The sequence below is a fragment of the Mobula birostris genome, chromosome 27 (assembly GCF_030028105.1).
Source record: "Mobula birostris isolate sMobBir1 chromosome 27, sMobBir1.hap1, whole genome shotgun sequence".
In the NCBI taxonomy this organism is placed as follows: domain Eukaryota; kingdom Metazoa; phylum Chordata; class Chondrichthyes; order Myliobatiformes; family Myliobatidae; genus Mobula; species Mobula birostris.
This window is the reverse complement of record NC_092396.1, coordinates 20,601,403-20,623,350: the sequence shown is the minus strand read 5'-3', so window position 1 is coordinate 20,623,350 and position 21,948 is coordinate 20,601,403. Positions and strand designations below refer to the sequence as shown.

Genomic DNA, 21,948 nt, shown 5'->3' with positions numbered 1-21,948 from the left:
CTGGGAAGTTCCGCTTCAGGCGGATGGAACGGAGGCACTCAACGAACTGGTCCCTGCAGTGTCTGGACTAATCTCATTTCCCAGCATTCTGCGATGAGGCATTTTTAATCCTAATTTAGTTACTTCGCAAATATTATGAGGATACATGCCTCCCCCGCCCTTCAAATATCCTAAATGAAGTTTCACTTCATTGGCTGTTGAAATTGAGCATTGTGTGTGTGGGGTGCAAAATTTTTACTGCAGTGGCAATACACATTTGGAATGCAGGAGTGAAAAAGTGACGGTAGGAAATTCAGTTGGAACCTTCAAAAAAGAACTGAATAAATGTTTAAGAAGGAAAAACACTGAGCAGCTTGGAAAGAGGCAGTGAGGGAACTCCCTGATTGGACAGTTCTATTGAAGACCTCGGTACCCCGCCATTCCACCATTCAAAGATTTGCAGAATGGAGAGCAAGCCAACCACTAAATAATAAACACGAGGAAATCTGCAGATGCCGGAAACCCAAAGCAACGCACACAAAAAGCCGGAGGAATTCAGCAGGCCAGGTAGCATCTATGGGAAAGAGTACAGTCGACGTTTCGGGCCGAGACACTTCTGCGGGACTAAATAATAAATCACGCTTCCCTCTGTTTTTGTGATCTTTTAAAACAATGGAAGAATTTGATAAATTAACCGTCTATGTTTCGGAGGGAGACTAAAAGAAGCCGTTCATATAGGGTTCAGATCGGTAAAGGCCTCCTCCCCCGCAGTACGATTTTAGATAAATTTCAGGATCTTAACTGAGGAGCACCATTGAGAGCGTCCCGACACCCGGTACCTCCATCTGATACGGGAGCAGCAGAACACTGGACCGGAATTCCCTACAAAGGACCGTGAGAACGGCTGAGAGAACCATGCGGGCGGGGGTGGGGGGGGGGTGTCTCCGTACCAGCTATCGGGGACATTTATCAGGAGCGTTGCGTACGCAGGGCCCTTGGTACTATCAAGGATCCCACCCATCCATCCAGCATCGTCCCTGACATTCTACCATCAGGCCGGAGGCTCGGTTGCGTGAAGACAACAACGATCAGGATGAAAACAGTTTCTTCCCTCAGGCCACTAGGCTTCTGAACTCCCGGCCGCAACGCATTCGAAATGCCTCGGATACTTTGTACTGTACGCTACAATCTTAACTTACGCACTTTACTTTTTGCCAATCAATGCGTAATTCATTTGATGTTTTAATTCTTGCGTTCCTAAGTTATCGTGTGTTATGTGTACCACCGTGCTTCACACCCTGGTCCGGAGAAACCTGTTTGGGGGTGTACATGCACCTGTATACCGTTAAAGGACAATGAACCTGACTTGAGAAAGTTGAGGAAACAGGCATAACGGGATGGAGGAATATGCTGACACGGGAAATTGAAAAGCGGTGGACTAGGTCCTGTATAAACCCTGATTTCCAGTGCACATAGGGTGAACCGAATGGTTTGTATTTGTGCAGATTAATTCAACATGATAACTTTTAGTTAGAGAAACCATCAAAATCACTACCGTTTAACTTCCCCCTCCCCATTGCCATTTAAGTATCCCAACCTTTAACCAGGTTTAAGGAAAGGTGTTGTCCATACAGTTGCTTCTGTGCTGCATTTTTAAAATTCTCTCCTCACAATTTACTACAGATAATAAAATAAAGGGGCACACACAATGCTAGGAGAACTCAGCAGGTCAGGCAGCATCTACGGAGAGGAATAAACAGCCGACTTTTCAGGACTAGAAAGGCAGGGGAAGAAGCCGGCATGTCCGCCATCTGACAGCTTTGATGTTACACAACTTCCTGGCCGTCTATTATGAGTTAACGGTATCTACGATCCACATGGCAACTTCCCTTTCTGATTACATCAATTTGAATGAAAACGGTTTTTTTTATTTGCAATCGCATTTAACTGCTAAGCCTGAACATTAGGATTGTGTTCCCGTCTTCCGGACTGTCCAGCATCGTACTTTAACAGTCAGGGACTATGCCTAGTTCCACTATAGATAGACCCATCTCTCCCGGTCAGGCCCATTCCAATAAATTGTTTCTGGGCTTTATCGGAACTAATGAAATACAGATCGAGAGTACAATTTGTGTGATGGTGCATACTTATTATAGCCTCTCTCCTGACTGAAACCAATATGCCATTAATCCTCGCGGTTTTTGCGCTTACTGCTTAACCTTCTATTTTTTTTTGAATTGAGTAACTATCCTCTCACATCTCTTTGTTCATCTGTCCTCAATCGTCCTTTTATTAGACTCCCATGACAGCACAGTACTCATTGTGAGCTACGTGAAACTCTATCTGCTACCGTTCGTCCACTCTCATATAACAGCCTATTTATAGCGCGAAGCCCTTCCAACTCTTGTTTTCCGAGGCATTTCTTGGGTTTATTTGTATATTTCCAAAATATTTCAGACATTCCGTTCTTGCACCCGTTACCTGGGCGACCACACTTGTCACAGTCGCCAAACTGATAACGCTTCTACATATCCAACGTTTCCCATCCATGCTCTCTTCAATTGCGTTGCCTCTCCTGTTGACCAGCCCCATCAACCATCTCCATTCACCTTCAAGACAAAACAAAACATTGCTTGGACACGACCTCCACACACCCCCACTCCTATCTTCATTTCTACTTTACTGTATCTCTTGTGACATTTCTCTATTCGTTCTGTTCGTGCCCGCCCCTGTCTATCGCTGACATCATAGTCGCGAACGCGCCCGGGAGCGCGGATGCTTATTCCTTTCCCAGTCTGGGAGATATTGAATCTTCGGTTCTATCGGGTTGCCGGAGTGGCAGCTCTCTGTGCCCTGAGCCCAAGAAACAGACAGGTAGGAAGGAGGATGTCCGGATCAGCGTGGTGTTCGGTGCCGAACGGCGCCTTTGAATGTTATTCGGCTCGTGTCGCGTCTCAAGGCACCTGCAACTCAACTGTAAATGGCTCTCTGACGATTTTCGGAATGATTTGTATTTATTGGAGACTGCATAAAAGCAATGTGTGTGGGTGTGCGTGCGTGTGTGTGTGTCTGTGTCTGTGTGTGTCTGTGGGTACATATATCTGTCAATGTATGTGTTCTGGTTGGTCTATCTGTAAATCATTTGCTTCCAAACTAAAAAAAGGAGTCCAAGATGTTTGTCAAACATTGAGCATCAATTGCCTTGTTAAAATGATAGATTTGATTGTCGGTAGTTTGTTTACATTGGGAAAGGATTGTTCTCTCTCTGTTAAAGTGCTGGGGATTGGAGAGCCAGTGTGCAGGGGCCGAAGTTCATACGCTGTTTGAACCCTGGATCTTGGTATTGTGTGTGTGTGTGTGTGTGTGTGTGTGTATGTCGCGTGTGTATGAGTGAGTGTGTTTGTGGTGTTGTTGTTGTGTGTGTATGTGGTGTGTGTGTGTATGCGGTGTGTGTGTGAGTGTGTGTGGTGTATATGTGTGAGTGAGTGTGTGTGTGTGTGTGTGTGGTGTGGTGTGTGTGTGTGTGTGTGGTGTACTGTGTGTGTGTGTGTGGTGTGTGTGTGTGTGGTATGTGTGTGTGTGTGTGGTGTGTGTGTGTGTGGTATGTGTGTGTGGTGTGTGTGTGTGTGTGTGCGCGCGTGTGGTGTGTGTGTGTGTATGTCGCGTGTGTATGAGTGAGTGTGTTTGTGGTGTTGTGTGTGTATGTGGTGTGTGTGTGTATGCGGTGTGTGTGTGAGTGTGTGTGGTGTATATGTGTGAGTGAGTGTGTGTGTGTGTGTGTGTGTGTGGTGTGGTGTGTGTGTGTGTGTGGTGTGTGTGTGTGTGTGTGTGTGTGGTATGTGTGTGTGTGTGTGTGTGTGTGGTGTACTGTGTGTGTGTGTGGTGTGTGTGTGGTATGTGTGTGTGTGTGGTGTACTGTGTGTGTGTGGTGTACTGCGTGTGTGGTGTGTGTGTGTGTGTGTGTGTGGTATGTGTGTGTGGTGTGTGTGTGTGTGTGCGCGTGTGGTGTGTGTGTGTGTGTGTGGTATGTGTGTGTGTGGTGTACTGTGTGTGTGTGTGTGTGTGATGTACTGTGTGTGTGGTGTGTGTGTGTGTGTGTGTGGTATGTGTGTGTGTGTGTGATGTACTGTGTGTGTGTGGTGTGTGTGTGTGTGTGTGTGTGTGTGTGTGTGTGTGTGTGTGGTATGTGTGTGTGTGGTGTACTGTGTGTGTGTGTGTGTGTGTGTGTGTGTGTGTGTGTGTTGCATACTAGGGTATTAGACGGCGGGACCTTGGCAGAGCATTCAACATTTGATCAGTCGCGGGGGATACCGACGGGAGGTCAAGCACATGCCTGCGAAACTTGGAAAACAATGCTTTGTGATTCTGATTGTTGGGGGGGGGGAGTGGGAAGCTGAAGCTCCGTAGATGATGGTGGAGATGATTTTGGAGAGGTGGAATTTTCGGAGGTGAGGTGGGGAGGGGAGTTGGGGGGGGGGTTGCGGGTAGGGCGCCGGTGTTGTGTGTGTCTATACAATGGAAGATGCTGCAAATTGCTGGAAGAAATGTTTGGTCCTACAGCAGATGGGAGTTGAGAGACTGTCCCCTCGGGAAGTTGTAATTAATTAATATTATCCCCGTGGGCTGGGGAAATACTAGTTAAAGAATTGAGATGTTAAATTTACATACATTTCAGAATATGGCCACTCCTTCAAATCTACTACCTTCGCGGCGTTTTGAATACTCACTTTCTATTTTAATATCAAAACTATTGTGCGGTGTTGTATTGTGCTCGTTTGTCATGGTTTCTAAAGCCTAGTCTCCTGATTCATCAATCACATTGATTTTTTTTCCCTTCTAAATTTCCCCCACCCCCTACTATGGACTACAGTTCCATGCATGCATTAGCTCAGCCACCATATGTCCCGGAGTGGGATCACCCGTGACACAAACACCCGTTCTCGTTTTATGCACGGGTGCATATGCGTTTTCTAGTTGGAAGCATTGAATACTATCCAGGGCAAAACGCCCCACCTGATTTTCCTCTCCCCGACTCCAGGGAAATAAATGTTAGTGTTGTGGTTACAACAGCGGACGCTCCTGTCTGTATTGTTTGTATGTGCACGACTGATATTTATTGTCCTGCGTTGGGAGGGAACTACTGCAATTATTTTGTAATGCAGGACGGCCAGGAGCAGATGATTATGATGAGAGCATTGTAGTAGCTGAGCTCTGGGTGTAGTGGTCAGTTTTTACCAACTCCCCTCAACCCCGCCACCCCCCCTTACGGCTTTCTTGAAGGCACCATCTGTCACCGGGGAATGGGTCCTGCGGGCGTTATTGCATAACAACCGAGTTTGGTTTTCCCCAGCTTTAGCGTCATCCAAGGACGCTATAACAAATTGGATTTCTCCCATAATCATTCCAATAACATCAGCTGGAACTAAACGGCATTTGAACTCCTAACCCTTTCCAGCAGCTGAGATACAATGTCCACTAAACTATAGCATCTAAACTACTGGGAGTGTTTTGTCTATCTAGAGCTGAACATTAATCCGTGCCTGAATGTTGTAGAAACCACGATCAGCATTTGAAATCAAATGTATTGCCTGTTTCTTCTTCAGCTTAATCGTACAAAGAAAATGGCTCAGTGGTACCTCACGCCTCCTTTCCTCCTCATCTTGGTTTTTGACGTTCTGAGCCAGGTCTGTGCTCTGGAGGCCGACTCCAGGGATAAGAAGAGCTCACTGCAGCCACCCGACACCGACCACAGTCTGAAGAGGCACGACTCTTGGCCAGACCTGCCCAGACCAGGCCGCAGACACGGCGTACTGAGGAAGGAGAAGGCCAGCACTATGGTGACCAGAGTGATGGAGGCCGGGAGACCCGATGAAGACGGCGTAGGACTAGAGAGCCTTACACCAGTGCGTGTGGAGACAGACAGCCTAGAGAGAGCAGCCATGCTGGAGGAGGGAGCAGGGGATCAAAGTGGCCAGTTTTATCCCCGAGAGTTAGAAAATTACCGGATGGTGGAATCCGCAAATAAAGGGAGAAAACACAGCCGAGATCACAAGAAGCAAAATCGGAGAGAACGAGGACGACATAACAAGGGTAAGCAGGACTTGGAGACGCTCTGGTGTATAGGTTTTTATCTTAAATGAGCTGGAAAGATTCTCCAGCATTGGACATACCTGGCAAAAATGAAGTTTTAAAACAAAACATACTAAAATTAAAATAATATGGTAACATTTTAGAAAAATATAACTCTAATATTGATGGCTCTAGTGTTTGTATTTATCTTGAAAGACATAATTTTTTTTAAAAAAAATAGTAAAACCAAAAAGGGGTTTCCTAAAACAGACAGTTTTACAATCTTTCCATAATATTCTGTCTCAGTTGACCATTGAGTTCCAACCCTCCATAAACTGTGGTCCTCCAGAATTCTGCCACCCATATTTTGTTCCTTTGCAAGTTCTGTTCATCCATTCCCTCTGTCTTTCACAGTTTTCAATTTAAAACTTGCATTGCTACATTTAAATCCTGCTCTTCCCATCTCTGAAACATTTTTTTTCTGATTTAGTAACTTAATTCTTCAAACTGTAGTGTCCTTCATATTGTTGATACATTCCCCTCCTTGTCCCACATTTACTACCTTTGCCTTCAACCACCAATGTAATTGTTAAATTTTTTTCTCTCTCAACTTCTTCTCCATTTAAAAAGATATTCTCTTTAAAATCTTCTTTGAAATCCACATATTTGATCAAAGCCTTGATTGCCTGTTCTAATTTGTTCTTCGTTTAATTAGCCTTGTTTTTATACTCTTAGACATTTGTTATACAAAATAAGCAGTATATACATTACAGTCTACCAGCCTTCATCTTTTCCTTTTCCCACATAACTTCCTTCCTGCCTTCTATTTCCTTTTACACCCTTATTTTGTCCATGTAACTCTCATTTTCAGATCAGCTTTGCCTCTTACTTCCTCTGCTGCCACTGTCCCTTTTCTTTGCTCACCACACGATTCATTGCCTTGTCTTTTACTTTTTCTCTCTGTCGTCTTCTCCCTGTCTCTTTATCTTTCTTTTTTTTCTCTCTCCATCTTAATGTGTCAAGTCTCTATGTTTTCACTCCCTCCTCTCGTTCAGCCACATACTTTTCTTTCAGGGCACGTGTCATTTTATGGTTAAATAAGGTTATTGCTTATGAAACCGATTGCAAATTTGGTGTAACTTTGCCAGAAAGGCTAGCTGTACTGTATCTGCTCTACCCCCATCCTTGTTTGGGGGCAGGGTGGGGTGGTGGGGGGAGTATTCTGCATTCCATCTGCACGCTGTCTGCTTTGGTTCAATCCAGTGTCTATACGCATTCTACTTGTATCTCCTTTACTCCTGGCTTTGGATATTCCACGCCTGTGACGTGAATAAGTGTGCATTCTAAAGCAAAAGTAATCGACCGAGTAAATAAAAAAAATAGGAGAAACATTGCAAAGATTCGAACAGGAATATTCTTGCTGCGGTTTGTTTAAGATCTCACCTCTTTGTTCATTATGAGAAATAATAATGTGATATCATGAGGGAGCTCAGATCCCACTGACAACTCTTTTTGAATTCCAGCTGCATGGGTGATTGGATAGGTCGGCCCCCTATGGTGAGAATTTAAAACCCACTGCACAGCTCCCTCCTATGTAGCCTAATTTGGTGCAGCTGAAGGCAAGAACCTTAAAGGGATGCGCGTCGCTTTCTGTGACTACACCTGCGCCTACCTGATTCTATTATTCTGAGCAACACTCTGGCTGCATGTCACAGTCACGGCTGACACGCAGAGCTGGCAGTCCCTAAACACTGGTCATGGTCGGGGAAAGCGATTTTTTTTGCTGTACAGTTTATTTGTTTGTATTTTATTTGTAACTGGCATGCTGGTCACACTGTGCTGACTGTTGTTAAAGAAGGCAATTTGCTTTCGAGTTCTCTATAACAGTTGCAAGCTTTCATTGGAGCGAAGAACTGCTCTGTAATTGTTTCCAAAAACATATTGAAAGCAGCAAAAGATCATTCTGATCTACTTTTATGCATAGCTCAGGTCTCTTTGCACTTCACAGGGTTATTACGAGGACAAGGTTTGGTGACCAAGGCCGAGAGTATTTTCTGCCCTCCTGGGCCCTGTGGATTGATGAGATAGTTCCTCCAAAATTAATCTCAATGATCAATGAATTCTCCCACAAAATCACCAACTGTCAGCGTGAGATCATTAAAAGGATGTCAAATAACAAGCAGTGTAGACTTTAAATAAAAGGAACAGTATATCAGCATGTTTTAATGAACTGTTTCCACCAACTTAATATCTGCAGGGAGCCTTGTGATAGTCTGGTGGCTTTACCAAAGATCAGTGGATTTCCCTGGGGAACTCAATATTCAGTATTTCAAGTTCTAAGTTCAGGTTTATTGTCATATTTTGGTTGTACCTATATACTACCAAACAAACCAATATTTCTCTGGACCACAGTGCACCCACAGAACCAGTATCACACGCAACACATAAAGCAAAATGTTACCACAAATAAGTTAATAAAATATAATTCGAAGTGCACGTCATGTGCGGCACAGGTAGACAGTAAGCAGTAAGCAGCTCCTTGTGCTGAGACCTCGGTGGTGGTGGAATCACATTAGTCTCACGTCCTGAGCGAAGAAGCTGTTAGCCAATCTGGCAGTCCTAGTCATTTATTAACAAAATCATACGTTCACTTCCTGATTGAAGCTTTCCTCCAAATTAAATGCTACATTTCAACATTTCCCCTGACCTTTAACATTCAAAGGTATTACTGTCACTAAATCCCCCATTGCCAACATCCTGAAACTCACCTGGTCCTCTGTATGTAGCGTTCGTACAAGAGAAGGCACTGGATACTTTGCAGCGTGTTACTCATATTCCAGAGTTTCCCTGTTCTTCAAGAATGTGATGGAACAGTCACCCTGTGCCTGTATGTGTGCAGCTCCAACAACACTAAAGAAATTTAGTGGTGTTCGGGATGGAGCAGCCTAGCTTCACCTACCAATGGCTCTAAACTTTCACTCCTTCACCATCAGCTCATTAGCTGCAGTAGATACCATTTATTAAATCCATTGCAGTAGTTCAATGAAGTTTTGTAAACAGATCCTCCCAGACCATGGCTTCTACCACCTCTGGAGACAAAGGCACTTGACTGCGTTGGTGGATGCACCATCCTCAGGCTCTTCTGAATTGGAAATTTATTGCCATTCCTTCATCATCACTGGGCTAAGTCTTGGAAGATCCTGCCATTGACACCTTAAGGCATCCTCACCAGAAGGACTGCAGCAGTCCGAGAGTTGGAGTTCCTCACACCACCTTCGCCCAAGGTTGTAGGGATGGGCCATGAACACTGACCTTGCCAGAGGCAGCCACATGACCCAAATCAACAAGAAAAAATACTTCATTTGATGTAAGATGTGTCAATGCATCAAGAGGTCATGAGATATACCATGTAAATATTTTTCTTTTCTATGCAGATGTCTTTTTGCTTCTGGTGGAGTAGCCATGCAGACAGATCATAAACTGTTGAGTTAAATATGAGGGAAATCCCTTTTTACAGTCTGTTATGTTTTGTAACTCCAAAACATAAAATTAATTGAAAGAAAAACATGGAGCTGGGAGATGATTGTCTTTGTTTTGTCTTATTTTAGTGAGACTTGCGTATGTGACTTGGTGGCATAATAACATACGCCATTCATGTGCTTTTACACGTAACCCGTAATGAATCATTTAAACAAAAGGTGCTCATCAAGCAATATATTTAAAATATTATTCAAATATTAGTAAAATATTAAATGCACAACGGAGTCACACGGCCTTATTGGCCTGATGGAACTATTTAAATCTGGATACCACTGCCTGTAAAATTTCGCTTTAATTTGGCCACTGTCTACCATTAATCAGAAACAAGAGGCCCTATATCCTATTTCTGAACTTGTTCTCCTGGGCAGTGCAACAAATAAAAACCCACAAAAACTGTTTATATCAAATTCAGAATTCCCACATGATTTTTTGACAAATGTTAGCTTGTTACATTAAATTTCATTAAAAGGTCTATGAAAGTGTGCAAATATATTGACAATAAATCTGTTCTACCCAGTTAAATTACTGAGTGCCAGTTCAAACTGAGTAAGGCTCTTGAGAAGCTGACTGCAATGTTTATATCTAAGAATGAGGTAAAGCACTGGGAGAGAGCAATAGACTTTAATCGGAATGGTTGAAGTTTTGCACAGAATAATTGTGAATAACATTGCATTTTCATTATAAAGTAATCAATAGGATGAAGAATGTTGTTAAAGACCTCCTTGTGTAGGGCATACTGGGCATGGTTTGAAAGTTTTTAGGAGGATTAGCAAACTTGACTGTCAGTTGATCACAGCAGCTAGTCAAAGCAGCAGAGGGATACAGCTGGGAATTCCTATTTATCCTGGGAGATTGGGAAGGGTAGATGCATGAGCCCGACCCTAGTTGGTCTTTCCCTTTTACCTTAGCTAGTGTTCTTAATCTGAAACCAGTTTTCACATTGGAAATGCCAAACAAATATTATGTATGTTTGTGTTCGCCTACTGCTGTAGCCCATCCATTTCAAGGTTTGACATGTTGTATGTTCAGAGATGTTCCTCTGCACACCACTGTTGTAACTGGTGGTTATTTGAGTGACTTTGCCTTCCTGTCAGCTTGAACCAGTCTGGACTTTCTTCTCTGACTTCTCATTAACAGGATGTTTTTGCCCACAAAACTGCTGCTCACTAGATGTTTTGCTGTTTTTCGCACCATTCTCTGTGAAGTCTAGAGACAGCTGTGCATGAAAATCCCTAGAGATCAGCAGCTTCTGAGATACTCAAACCATACCATCTGGCACCAACAATCATTCCATGGTCAAAGTCACTTAGATCACACTTCTTCCTCATTCTGATGTTTGGCCTGAACAACAACTGAACCTCTTGACCATGTCTGCATGCTTTTATGCATTGAGTTGCTGCCATATGATTGGCTGTATAGAAATTAACAAACTGGTGTGCAGGTGTACCTAATAAAGTGGCCACTGAGCCAGTGTTAATTAAAGTTAAAGTTATGTTAATTAAATCAAATTATTATTTCTTTAGCTTTTGCAGCAATGAGCACGTTTATCTCAATGTGCAGGGAAAATAACAGCCAGTCAGGCTGGAAACTACAAAATAAACAGCAGACCGTGCAGTTCTCTCTCAAATCCTTCGTCACCCAGTGACCTTTTGTGCAGTAACATTCTTGTTGCACAGCAAGTCCTTGGCACCCTACCACACAAAGGTGGACTTCCCCACTTTCATGATGTCACCTAGTGAAACCTTGTCAACGTTTTGGTCATTTGATTTCTATAAGAGCATTTGATTAATCTGACATTTTATATATCCTCTTCCAGCATTGAAAGTCTCAGGAACTGAGTTAATTCCATCCGTAAGAGATCTAACAGAAAGCAAGGTGATGGATGAACTTTCTACTATGCCCCTGCCTATGTCCAGTGCAATTGCGACCAGTATGTTGCTGACCACCATTACAACTGAGGAAGTGCCAGCGGTAAAGCCTAGACAGCAAACAAAAGAGCAGGTAAACCAATCCTACCTGATCACTTTCCCATCATTTGAAACAGCCAATTTTGCTCCTTTCAACAGGAGTTTAATGGAGCAGGAATGTCACATCAGTGGAGAATCACTTTGTGAACCGATTAAATCATGCTGCGTTTAGCAGTTCATGATCTGCCCTCCCTCAGGGATTTCTGAATCTCCAAGTCCGTCCTGTAAAACCACTGACATGACACGGAGAAACAGTGGATATAGTAAAGCACACTCCCTCTGAGGTTTGACCATCATCAGAAAAACATGGCACAATCTTCCAATAAGGAAATAAGGATGAAAAAGAAAACTGAACGTTTGCAATTTTGGCCAACAACCAGATTTTTTCCCAATAATTTAAGTGTCTTTCACACGTTGATACAATAATTATATTAACTACACACTTATAATGGTTTTGTTGTAGACAGGTGTCTGATGAACTTCAAAAAGAAGTGAAAAAGTTGGCCAGACTGTGGAGAGAATTAGATAAGGGTGGCTTAGAAAATTATACTTTGTGGGAATAATATTGCTTGGAATTATAATAAGCAGGCAGCACAAGGTAAGTTGCAAGGAGATGAGTTTTACAGAGAGGAATTTATAAAGGTTAAAAAGAAATAATGTGAAGGAGCAACTAAAGTGCAAAGGAATATTTTAGTTGTGACCAAGAAGCTTTTGCAGAGCTGAAAATTAAGATTTTAGTGGCAGTTTGGGTTAGATGCTTATATTTTAGTCATAAAGGATATTGTTGGTTTTATTGATCTGGTTCAGGCAATTGAGGCTTCAGGCAGCATTTGGTTATACCCTCTTCTCACTGCCACCATCAGAAAGAAGGTACAAGATCCTCAGATCCCACACTACCAGGTTCAGGAACAGTCATCAACCATCAGGCTGTTGAATCAATGGGGATAATTTCACTCACCCCATCACTGAACTGTTCCTACAAACTATGGAATCACTTTCAAGGCCTCTTCATCTCATGTTCTTGATATTTATTGTTTACTTATTATTATTATTTTTTCCATTTAGTATTTCCAGTTTGTTGTCTGTTGCACACTGCTTGTTTGTCCATCTTGTTGGGTGCAGTCTTTCTTTGATTCTATTGTGTTTCTTGGCTTTACTGAGAAAAGGAATCTCAGGGTTGTCTGTGGTGACATATATGTACTTTGATAATAAATTCACCTCGAACTTTGAAAGGAAAGTGGACAACGTAGAAATAATTGGCACTGTCTTTGCATTCCCAGAACATGAAGATTCCTAGCTTCAATTAAATCTGATATTTATTTGCAGAAGTTTTTTTTAGTGTTAACTCAACTCCTCAAACAGCCATAATGACATTTGCAGGTACTGCGAGACAGGCATGTTTTACTTCAGTGCCCAAGTGATAGCGTTCCATCAGGCGGAGATTCACGAGTCACTGCTTCACTGCCACTTGGTGATTTATCTCTGAGTATTCTTTACCAGTTGCTATTTCTCCAGTCTTGTTGCTGTCCATAAAAATTTAATTTCTACCCATCTAATTGGTGTAACTTTCTTTGCTCTTTCATTTCATTATCCACTCAATTGTCCCGACCCCTATATATCTTTAATTTTTCTTTATTTATCTTCTTAAACAATTAATTATCTTTAAACGACTCTCTCACTCCATTCTCCATTCATTTCTTTGTGTCTGCTGCCCTCATCTCTGCCCCTCTCATCATTGCCCCGAGCTCATGTAGGCCAGAGCAAGAACTGTCGCCGAGGTAAACCCCACTCTCGACATGACGCTCTTTGATTGGACAGATTATGAAGATATGAAGCCAGATATGTGGCCTTCAACAAAGAAGAAAGGTAACAAGTGGAGGCATGAAAGTGTGTTAGCAGTGTGAACGGAGTGGGACGCGGGAATGAGTGTGCAAGGGGCGCGAGTATGTTTGGTTGTAGTGAGCCTCCCTCAGCAATTTACTTTGGAAGGGGAGAGACCACTGTATATCCACTTTGTGTGAAAATGTTTTTCTTAACATCACCCCTTCACAGTGTTTTAATATTGTTTCCATTTGATCTGAGCATCCCCACCAGAGGAAATAGTTTCTCTTCATCTACTCTATTAATCCTCTAATTATCTTTTGTGTCTCATAAATCATCTACTCATGAGGGTATACAAGTTTGCTCTGTGCAATCTGTCCTCAAAATGTAACTAGTTTAGCCATGGCTTGGTGAATCCGAGCAGCTGCACAATCAGCAGAAATATTTCTTGTGAAGTGTTGATATCTATTTTCCTTGCAGACAAGCGTCGCACTAAGAACCTGAGTAACGGGAACATCACATCCCAGGCTGAAGCAGACCCATGTGATCATCACCTCGACTGCCTGCCTGGTACCCACATCATTCTTAACTATTCTGAGGCTTTAATAGTCATTTTAATAATGTCTGAATCAGCCACTTACACTCAGAAATCTATCCACCTTCTATCTTTACCTGGTTATCTTTACTGGCAATCACAAACAACCAGTTAATATCAAAGATCAAAGTACTGGCTATTGGAAGCATAGATATAATTTGGGATGTGTGTGACTGACAACAATATGGTTACCTTGTCGTCCCCCCTTTGATAACATTATTGCTGTTTGATTGAAAGGACACTGAGTGATGCATGCATCTTAATGCTGTCACTAGTCTGCTTTTTGCCGTGCTGTCAGAGCAGGGAAAGTGAGAGAGGCACAGACAACAAGGCTTTGAGTGGCAGCAAGTTGGTTCATTAGCAGCATCTTGTCTTCAGTTCTGGTTAGGCTGAGCGAGAGCCTACAACGCGAGAAGCTCTGCTCTTCAAATGAGATGTTCACTTGAATACCATCGTGGATGTATGTTAAAACAGCAATCCTCTTCAGTAGTTTGGGCAAATATTAATCTCGGGGCAATATTGTATGTAAATTAGTTGCTACATTTCCTGAAGAATCAAAGTGACTGCACTACGAAATCACTTAATTGGCTATGATCATCCTGGAGGTACTATGATCATTATCGAAGGTACTATGATCATCCTGGAGGTACTATCTAAATGGAAGCTTCTTATTTTTAAAAGAAATTGGGTTATAGATTATATAGTTAAACCTTTATTAGCCTGGTATACCCTGACAAGAACCCAGAAAGTGTTAATCTAATTCTTTGATAATTCTGTACTTCATTCAACACCCTTACACTACAGACTTTCCTCTGAACACACTCTATATACCAAGGCTTTCAGACAGTTAATTTAACAGAGACTGAGAAATCCAGAGGGAGATTCATTAAGATTAATTGTTGAACACAATAATCTAATGATTTGGAGAGCTGGGGAGATTAGCTGTGAATGCTGCAGGCTGCAAAACATTGGCACATTGGAGTTACCAACTCAAGCAAGAAACAAAGGCGCACTGGATAGCGTCCCGTTGTGCTATGCCTTCTGCACATTCTCTGTTCTGCAGCCATCACCACACAGCTGCTGTATAATCACTAGAGGCACTGACTGAAACAGTTATAAAACACACATCACATGCCAGTCTTGTGATTATTTATTTCATTCCTGATGTCAAGTGATTTATGGAAATAGCTTGTTGGGAAGTAATTAATGTATTCTCATCAGCCTTTCTTCTTAAACACAAGAGACCCTGCAGATGCTGGAAATCTCGAACAACACACACACTCAAAAGTGCTGGAGGAACTCAGCAAGCCAGGCAGTATCTGTGAAGGGGAATAAACTCAATGCTTTGGGCTGAGTCACTTCATCGGGTCTGGAAAGGAAGAGGGCAGAAGCCAGAATAAGGAGAGGCGGGGAGATCGGCGTGGAGAAGGAGTACAAGCTGGCATCTTATAGGTGCAACTGGGTGAGGGGGGAGGGAGACAAAGTGAGAAGCTGGGAGGGGATAGCCGGAAGAGCTAAAGGGCCAAGGAAGAAGGAATTTGATAGGAGAGGACAGTGGACCATGGAAGAAAGGGAAGGAGGAGGGGAACCAGAGGGAGGCGATGGGCAGATAAGGAGAAGGGGTGAAAGGCTAACCAGAATGGGAAATTGAAAAAAATAAGAAAAGGAGGGAGGGGAAGAAATTTCTGGAAATCCTTCTCAAACTTGGTTTTCCACAAAAATCATTACCATTCCAGAGTGTGTCTGCTGCAGTGGTTCAGACCCAGGACCCGATCACACTTCAGAATGGGGGTGAAGCAAGTCTGTGCCATCATCGCACTCTCATCTCGGTCTTGCTCACTACAATGCTGCATTTTACCTCCAATAAGATTTCAACTGCAGTCACCGTCTGGGCGAGTGGGAAATCATTGAACTGCTTTCATCTCTACTCTACAACCAAAGGAATTCAAAATAACTGCGACTGAACTACACTTTTTTAGGCCATATCAAAGGTGGTGATGTATCAGCTTATAAGAGGAAGACCAAGGAGCTGATTATTGACTTCAGGAGGAGGAAACCAGAGGTCCATGAGTCAGTCCTCATTGGAGGACCAGAGCGAGAGAGGGTCAGCAACTTTAAATACGTGGGTGTTATTATTTTGGAGGACCTTTCCTGGGCCCAGTATTTAAATGCAATTATGAAGAAAGCATGATAGAGCTTCTACTTCCTTAGGAGTTGTGTAGATTCAGCATGACATCTAATACTTTGACAAACTTCTAAGGACATTTAATGGAGAATATATTGACTGGCTGCATCACAGCCTGGTATGGAAAAACCAATGCCCTTGAATGGAAAATCCTACAAACCGTAGTAGATACGGCCCAGTCCATCACAGGTAAAGCCCTCCCCACTATTGAGCACGTCTACACGAAACGTTGCCACAAGAAAGCAGCATCCATCATCAAGGACCCCCACCACCCAGGGCATGTTCTCTTCTCGCTGCTGACATCTGGAAGGTACAGGAGCCTCAAGACTCACACCACCAGGTTCAGGAACAGTTATTACCCCTCAAGCATCAGGCCCTTGAACCAGAGGGGATAACTTCACTTGCTCCATCATTGAGATGTTTCCACATCCTGTCCACCCAGCTGTCACGTTAAAGCACCAGCTGTAAACTCAGCACAGGACTTCCAGCCACCTCACTAACCAGAGTGGGAGCCAAGCCATCCTTAACCCCAAGGGACTGCCCAAAGGGAAGAGAAAAAGACTTTATGAATCAAGAATTAACAAAGAGAAGTAAATTTATTATCAAAGTACATATATGTCACCATTTCCTACCTTGAAAATCATCTTCCTGTGAGTATTCACAGTAGAACAAAGAAATACAATAGAATCAATGAGCAACTACACACAAGGATAGACAAACAATGTAAAAAGGATTATTTGTGCAAATACAAAAAAAATAATAAATGACTAGATACATTTATTTTTAACATTCTTTCTTTTTGAATTTGCAGTTTGCTGTCTTTTGTACACCGGTCCAACACCCAAGTTGGTGCAGTCTTTCACTGATTCTATAATGGTTATTAGTCTATTATGGATTTGAGTATTTCTGCAAGAAAATGAGCCTCAGGGTTGTATATGGTGACATATGTAGACTTTGATAATAAATTTACTTTGAACTTTAACGTGAATTGGTGCAAATTAGAATGCAAGCAATAGAGGTTTGGATGAGATAATGAGTATGGAGCTTGGGTCAGGGAAAGAGAACATTTCAGAAATTTAGTTTAGTGATAAAAGCACAGATCAGGCTTCCAGGAACGATTAAGCTGAGCAAGGGCCAGCAGGTAGCATTACTGAGGTGGACTACTTTGGGGATGGAGAAGAAATGGATTCACAGATTCATTTCAAGTCTAATAGGTTAATTGTTGGCGATAAGCAATCAGGTCAGTCTTAGGCATTAGCCAAAGACAAGAATGGAGTTGCTAGTGAGGAAATGGTTTGCAGTAGAGACTGAATGGCTTTAACTTTTCCGTTATTTAACTGGAGGAATTGCTACTATAAATATGCACTTTATGTCTGACATTTTTTGCCTTTGTGGTAATGGATACAGAAAATGCAGTCAACCAGCACTGAACAAAGTTAATATTAATTTAAGCAACACACACAAAGTGCTGGAGGAACTCAGCAGGTCAGGCAGTATCCATGGAAAAGAGTACATTCGACGTCTTGGCCTGAAACATTGACTGTACTCTTTTCCATAGATGCTGCCTGGCCTGCTGAGTTCCTCTGGCATATTGTGTGTGTTGCTTGGATTTCCAGCATCTACAGATTTTCTCTTGTTTGTAATATTAATTTATTACAACACTACTTTTTCTCTTCACAGATACTGTACATTCTGGCCAATTAGTATTTTCTGCATTTTCTTACTTTAAAAAATATTTTCAGCTACCATTATTTGCTTTTCTATCATTACAGAGTCCCTCTTTCTTGGTGGCATGTGCTTTTCTGTTCGCCACCTGCATGGCAATTGTGCTAACTTGAGACAAATACTCCTTCTTAAACTGAGTAATTTGTACCTTTATTTCCCACAGGTTGGTGCTGTGATCTCCGGCAGCACATCTGTAAAGCCCATAACCGGGGCCTCAATAACAAGTGCTACGATGACTGCATGTGTGCAGAAGGTAGGTGCCGCCTTGGGTTTCAATAGTGGATATCAGACCCTCCTCCTCCCCCTGCAACCTCCACCCCCCGTTTACTGATTCTCTGTTCATTGAAGTGACAGGAATGGGAATTCAAACAACGTGCTTGATGAAAAAGGATCTAGTGCTTTCCCGGAGTATATGACGAATAAACTCTTCTCGGGCTTCCAGCCGGGTACAGGTATCAACTTTAACCGACGTTTCGATAGCAAACTCTTCAGGGCTGATGCCTGGGAATGTCTAGTCAGGTGCTATTTATACCCCTGTATTCCGTCTCTCCTGATTGGTTAGTCCTCATCCAATCAGGTTTCCACTCCCCCACCTTGTTTACAATCAAATTCCAGTCCTTATTTAGAGCCAGACCTTCGTCTTTCTTAAAAATTTTCTCCTCTAGTTTTATTTCTATGGCTTTCTTTACCAGGCAGTCCCAAAAACCATTGGCGTGGCACAGTAGTTGTGCTTGATGTTTCAGAGAAACACAGTTACCCATGACCACAGTCTTAGACCCCCCCCCCCTTAAATATGCTCAACATCTTCTATTCATGCTGATACCCCTTCACAAAAATTGTATTCTTCCATTGGTGCTGTTGTCAGGTACAAAATGCTACACAAACTGCCTGACTGCCTGTAGTTGATGGATGTCAGGATCGTAAACGGGGAAAGAGGATCGAACTTGGCGGTGTAGTTAAAGTTAAGGTCTGAATCCCCTTAAAGCTCTTCTGTCTTCTCCAGGTTTCCGCTGCTACGCCAAGTTCCACCGGAATCGGAGAGTGACCCGAAGGCGAGGGCGGTGTGTGGAGCCAGATTCGGTCAATATTGATCACGGATCATTCATTACGGTCTAAAGGGGCTTAACAAGGAATCCTGCTTAATTAGTCCAAGCAACCAGTTAAGAAATAATCTCAAAGTCAACAGCAGCTAAAATCTTGATGATTCCAACCTATGCCTAATATACCATGTCACGTCAAAGCTGCCAGGAATATAATCATTCCCTTATCAAGACAGTGACCACCGTCAAACTCATACCCAAAACCCTGACACTACAATCAGTATTCCTCCTTTCCCTAATGTAAATCAATACCATCTGGGACCTAATTATTGCCAGCCAATCACAACCAATATTTCACTGTGACAGATAAACTAAACTCAAAAACACAAGGGATTCTGCGAATGCTGGAAATCCCGAGCAATACATACTAAATGCAACTTAAACTCTGTTTCCCATAATTATAACTGTATTCCCTCTCTGGTCCAATTCAATACTTCCCATTCATGCCGAGTACTCTATCATAGCAATTCAGCATCCCCTCTTGTACTCGGTGCATATTAATCCATTACCATTTGCTCTTGCCTCGTTATCACTACACTTTCATACAGTGATAGTGGTCAATCACTACAACTTTCATACACCGTTACTTGTTATTTTTGATAGTCTGTTTGTGCCTGTCATGTCTAATGCTAAAATTAATATTAATATTTGTATGCAATGTTTTATAAAAAAAATCTAAATGCCATTTAGCAAATGCTTTAATAATATCCTGAATCCACTAACGATGCATATCACGCTGCCAACATTTATTTCCTAGGAGACTCACTACACGACTTTCAATCGGCTTCCACCTTATACCACCCTCCCCAGGCATTGCCTTTCTCCTAAAAACTGCTGCATCTTTGATGGCGCAAATGCCCTCTGCATAAACATCCTCACTGGGATATTGTTGCCAATGTGATTTCTGGAGGTGCTCTTTATTGTATCAGCTCAACAAATGCCCACTAGAGGGCTTTCATTGTGGCTGCATTAGAATCGGCCCTTTAAAGTAAAAATTGGCTCTGCCCCAATCCTAACCTGCAGTCAACTTTAATCGTGGCATTGTGTGCACTTAATCCATCTGAAACTACCAGCCTAATTCTACATTTTGCCAATTTTGACTAAGCCTCCGCGAATGTTGTATCTGTTGGCACCTTTCCCGAGCGATGGCTTGTCATGTGTGGTTTATAATTGAGGGACTATTTGACTGTGGAATGCTATATTGTTGAGCTCTGCCTTGTTCTCATCTGACAACCGGGTTCCCTGCTGAGTGAGAAACACTAAGTTATAATCCTCTCCCTAATCAAAGCGTGCTCAGACCATGACGATGTAGTGATAATGGGACTGTACGCATAACATAAACCTATTTATTAATTCATGGGATGACATCAGGTACATGGTAATAACAGATTTGTCGGTGTCATTCCAGGGAGAAGGGCTGCTGCTTCCCAGTCTAGTGATCAAGTGACTTCCATTTCAGAATAAGTGGCTCACTCAATTATTGTGGAAGAGGTCCAGTTATAGTTATATATGTCACTAGTTATAGAAACTAACCACAAACTCAGTGCATGCTGAATTTCAAACACAAGGAAAAATCACAGCTGCTCGCTCGTCATTTTTGTTGATGTTTGATTGAAGCACGTCACCAGATACTCTCCCTCATTGAGCTTGTTAATACAGACTCTGTGTAACCTTTGGTATCACAATTAAAGGAGTGTGATCCTTTAGCGAAAAGCAGGCTCCTCCTGTTTACAGAACATCGTGTTAATTTCTGTTGCTGAATATATTTAACAATGAATTTCTGTCCTACCTTGATTCAAGAATCCTTTATCACTTTGTCATATTTGTGTAATAATCAGGAAAGGGTTAATGTTTACAAATACTGAAATCAATCATTAGATTAGCTAAGAACAGGAACTCACTACGTCATGTTTAAGCAGTGTATGAAAAAGCATCTGCATTTTTATTTCTGTCTTTTATTTCAGCATTAAATTAACTCATTTCCTGTCACTCAAATATATTAGTAATCTACATGCGAAATTCTTCAAATTATCGCTTGTGACATTGTAACGTCTATGAATCTTTTACAGAAATGGTCTGGTAAGGAGCGTGACAGTTGTACTCCATTTCTCACTAACTGCAATTCATTTCAGCCACTCTCCCGTATTCTCAGTTGATAGAGAGTCAGCGTTGCCATCTGATAATCTGCAGGAGTAGCTCTCCCACCCCAACTACATTCTGAATTTGCCGCATAGACATGCTAGTGGATTATTTTATTCCATACATCAACCTTTTGGCAGTGTTATTTTCATTCTGCTTGTATTAGGACAGTTTAATAAAGATATCATTGGAAACAGTGTATGATGTGACAATCTCTATCCATGAATAACTGAAGTGAAGAATATCACCTATTATAATTATTTTGCTTGCCATATTTTTTATTATTATATTATTTTACAGCTATTCTGTGTCAAGCTGTTAAATATATATAAACATTATTTTTTATCAAGATCAGTTAAGGATGGACAATAAACAATGGTCTTGGCAGGAATTCATCTTTTCCATGAATTAATTTAAAAAAGTATTATTTGGGTTACATTGCAAGTCTTAGACTATTGCTTGTCATTTTTAAAGTCACATTGTTCTTCAAACATTTAGATCAGTTGTTAAGAGTTATAATGTGCATCTCTTTATTTTAGTTATACTGCTTGCTTAAAGTTAATTATAGTTTTTTCATTGTTACATTTTTGACAGTTATACTTATTGCATGTGAATTTAGTGACGTGATGGTATCAAAATTTTCGCTTCCTTTTTTATATTTAATTTTTAACTTTGCTTCTCTTGAAGTTATCGGACAGCCAATAAATATCACGAAAAGAAAGTTTCGGCACAGTTCGTCATAGATCTCATTTTAGAATGAATTCTTTCCATAATTGCATTTTGATGGAAATAATGCTGAAATGCCAGGTATTCCTCGTTGTAAAGCTC

At 41.9% G+C, this 21,948-nt stretch overlaps 1 protein-coding gene across 1 annotated transcript; it reads left to right on the top strand.

The window, feature by feature from the left end:
- The first annotated feature begins 5,523 nt into the window (after nucleotides 1–5,523).
- On the top strand, nucleotides 5,524–21,504 carry LOC140188544 (draxin-like). Its single transcript, XM_072244931.1, is given in 7 exon segments — nucleotides 5,524–5,560; nucleotides 5,563–6,069; nucleotides 11,405–11,589; nucleotides 13,310–13,421; nucleotides 13,857–13,946; nucleotides 18,045–18,134; nucleotides 18,885–21,504. Coding segments are annotated over 7 exon segments (1,134 nt in total). The 3' UTR covers nucleotides 18,998–21,504.
- The last annotated feature ends 444 nt before the right edge of the window (nucleotides 21,505–21,948 follow it).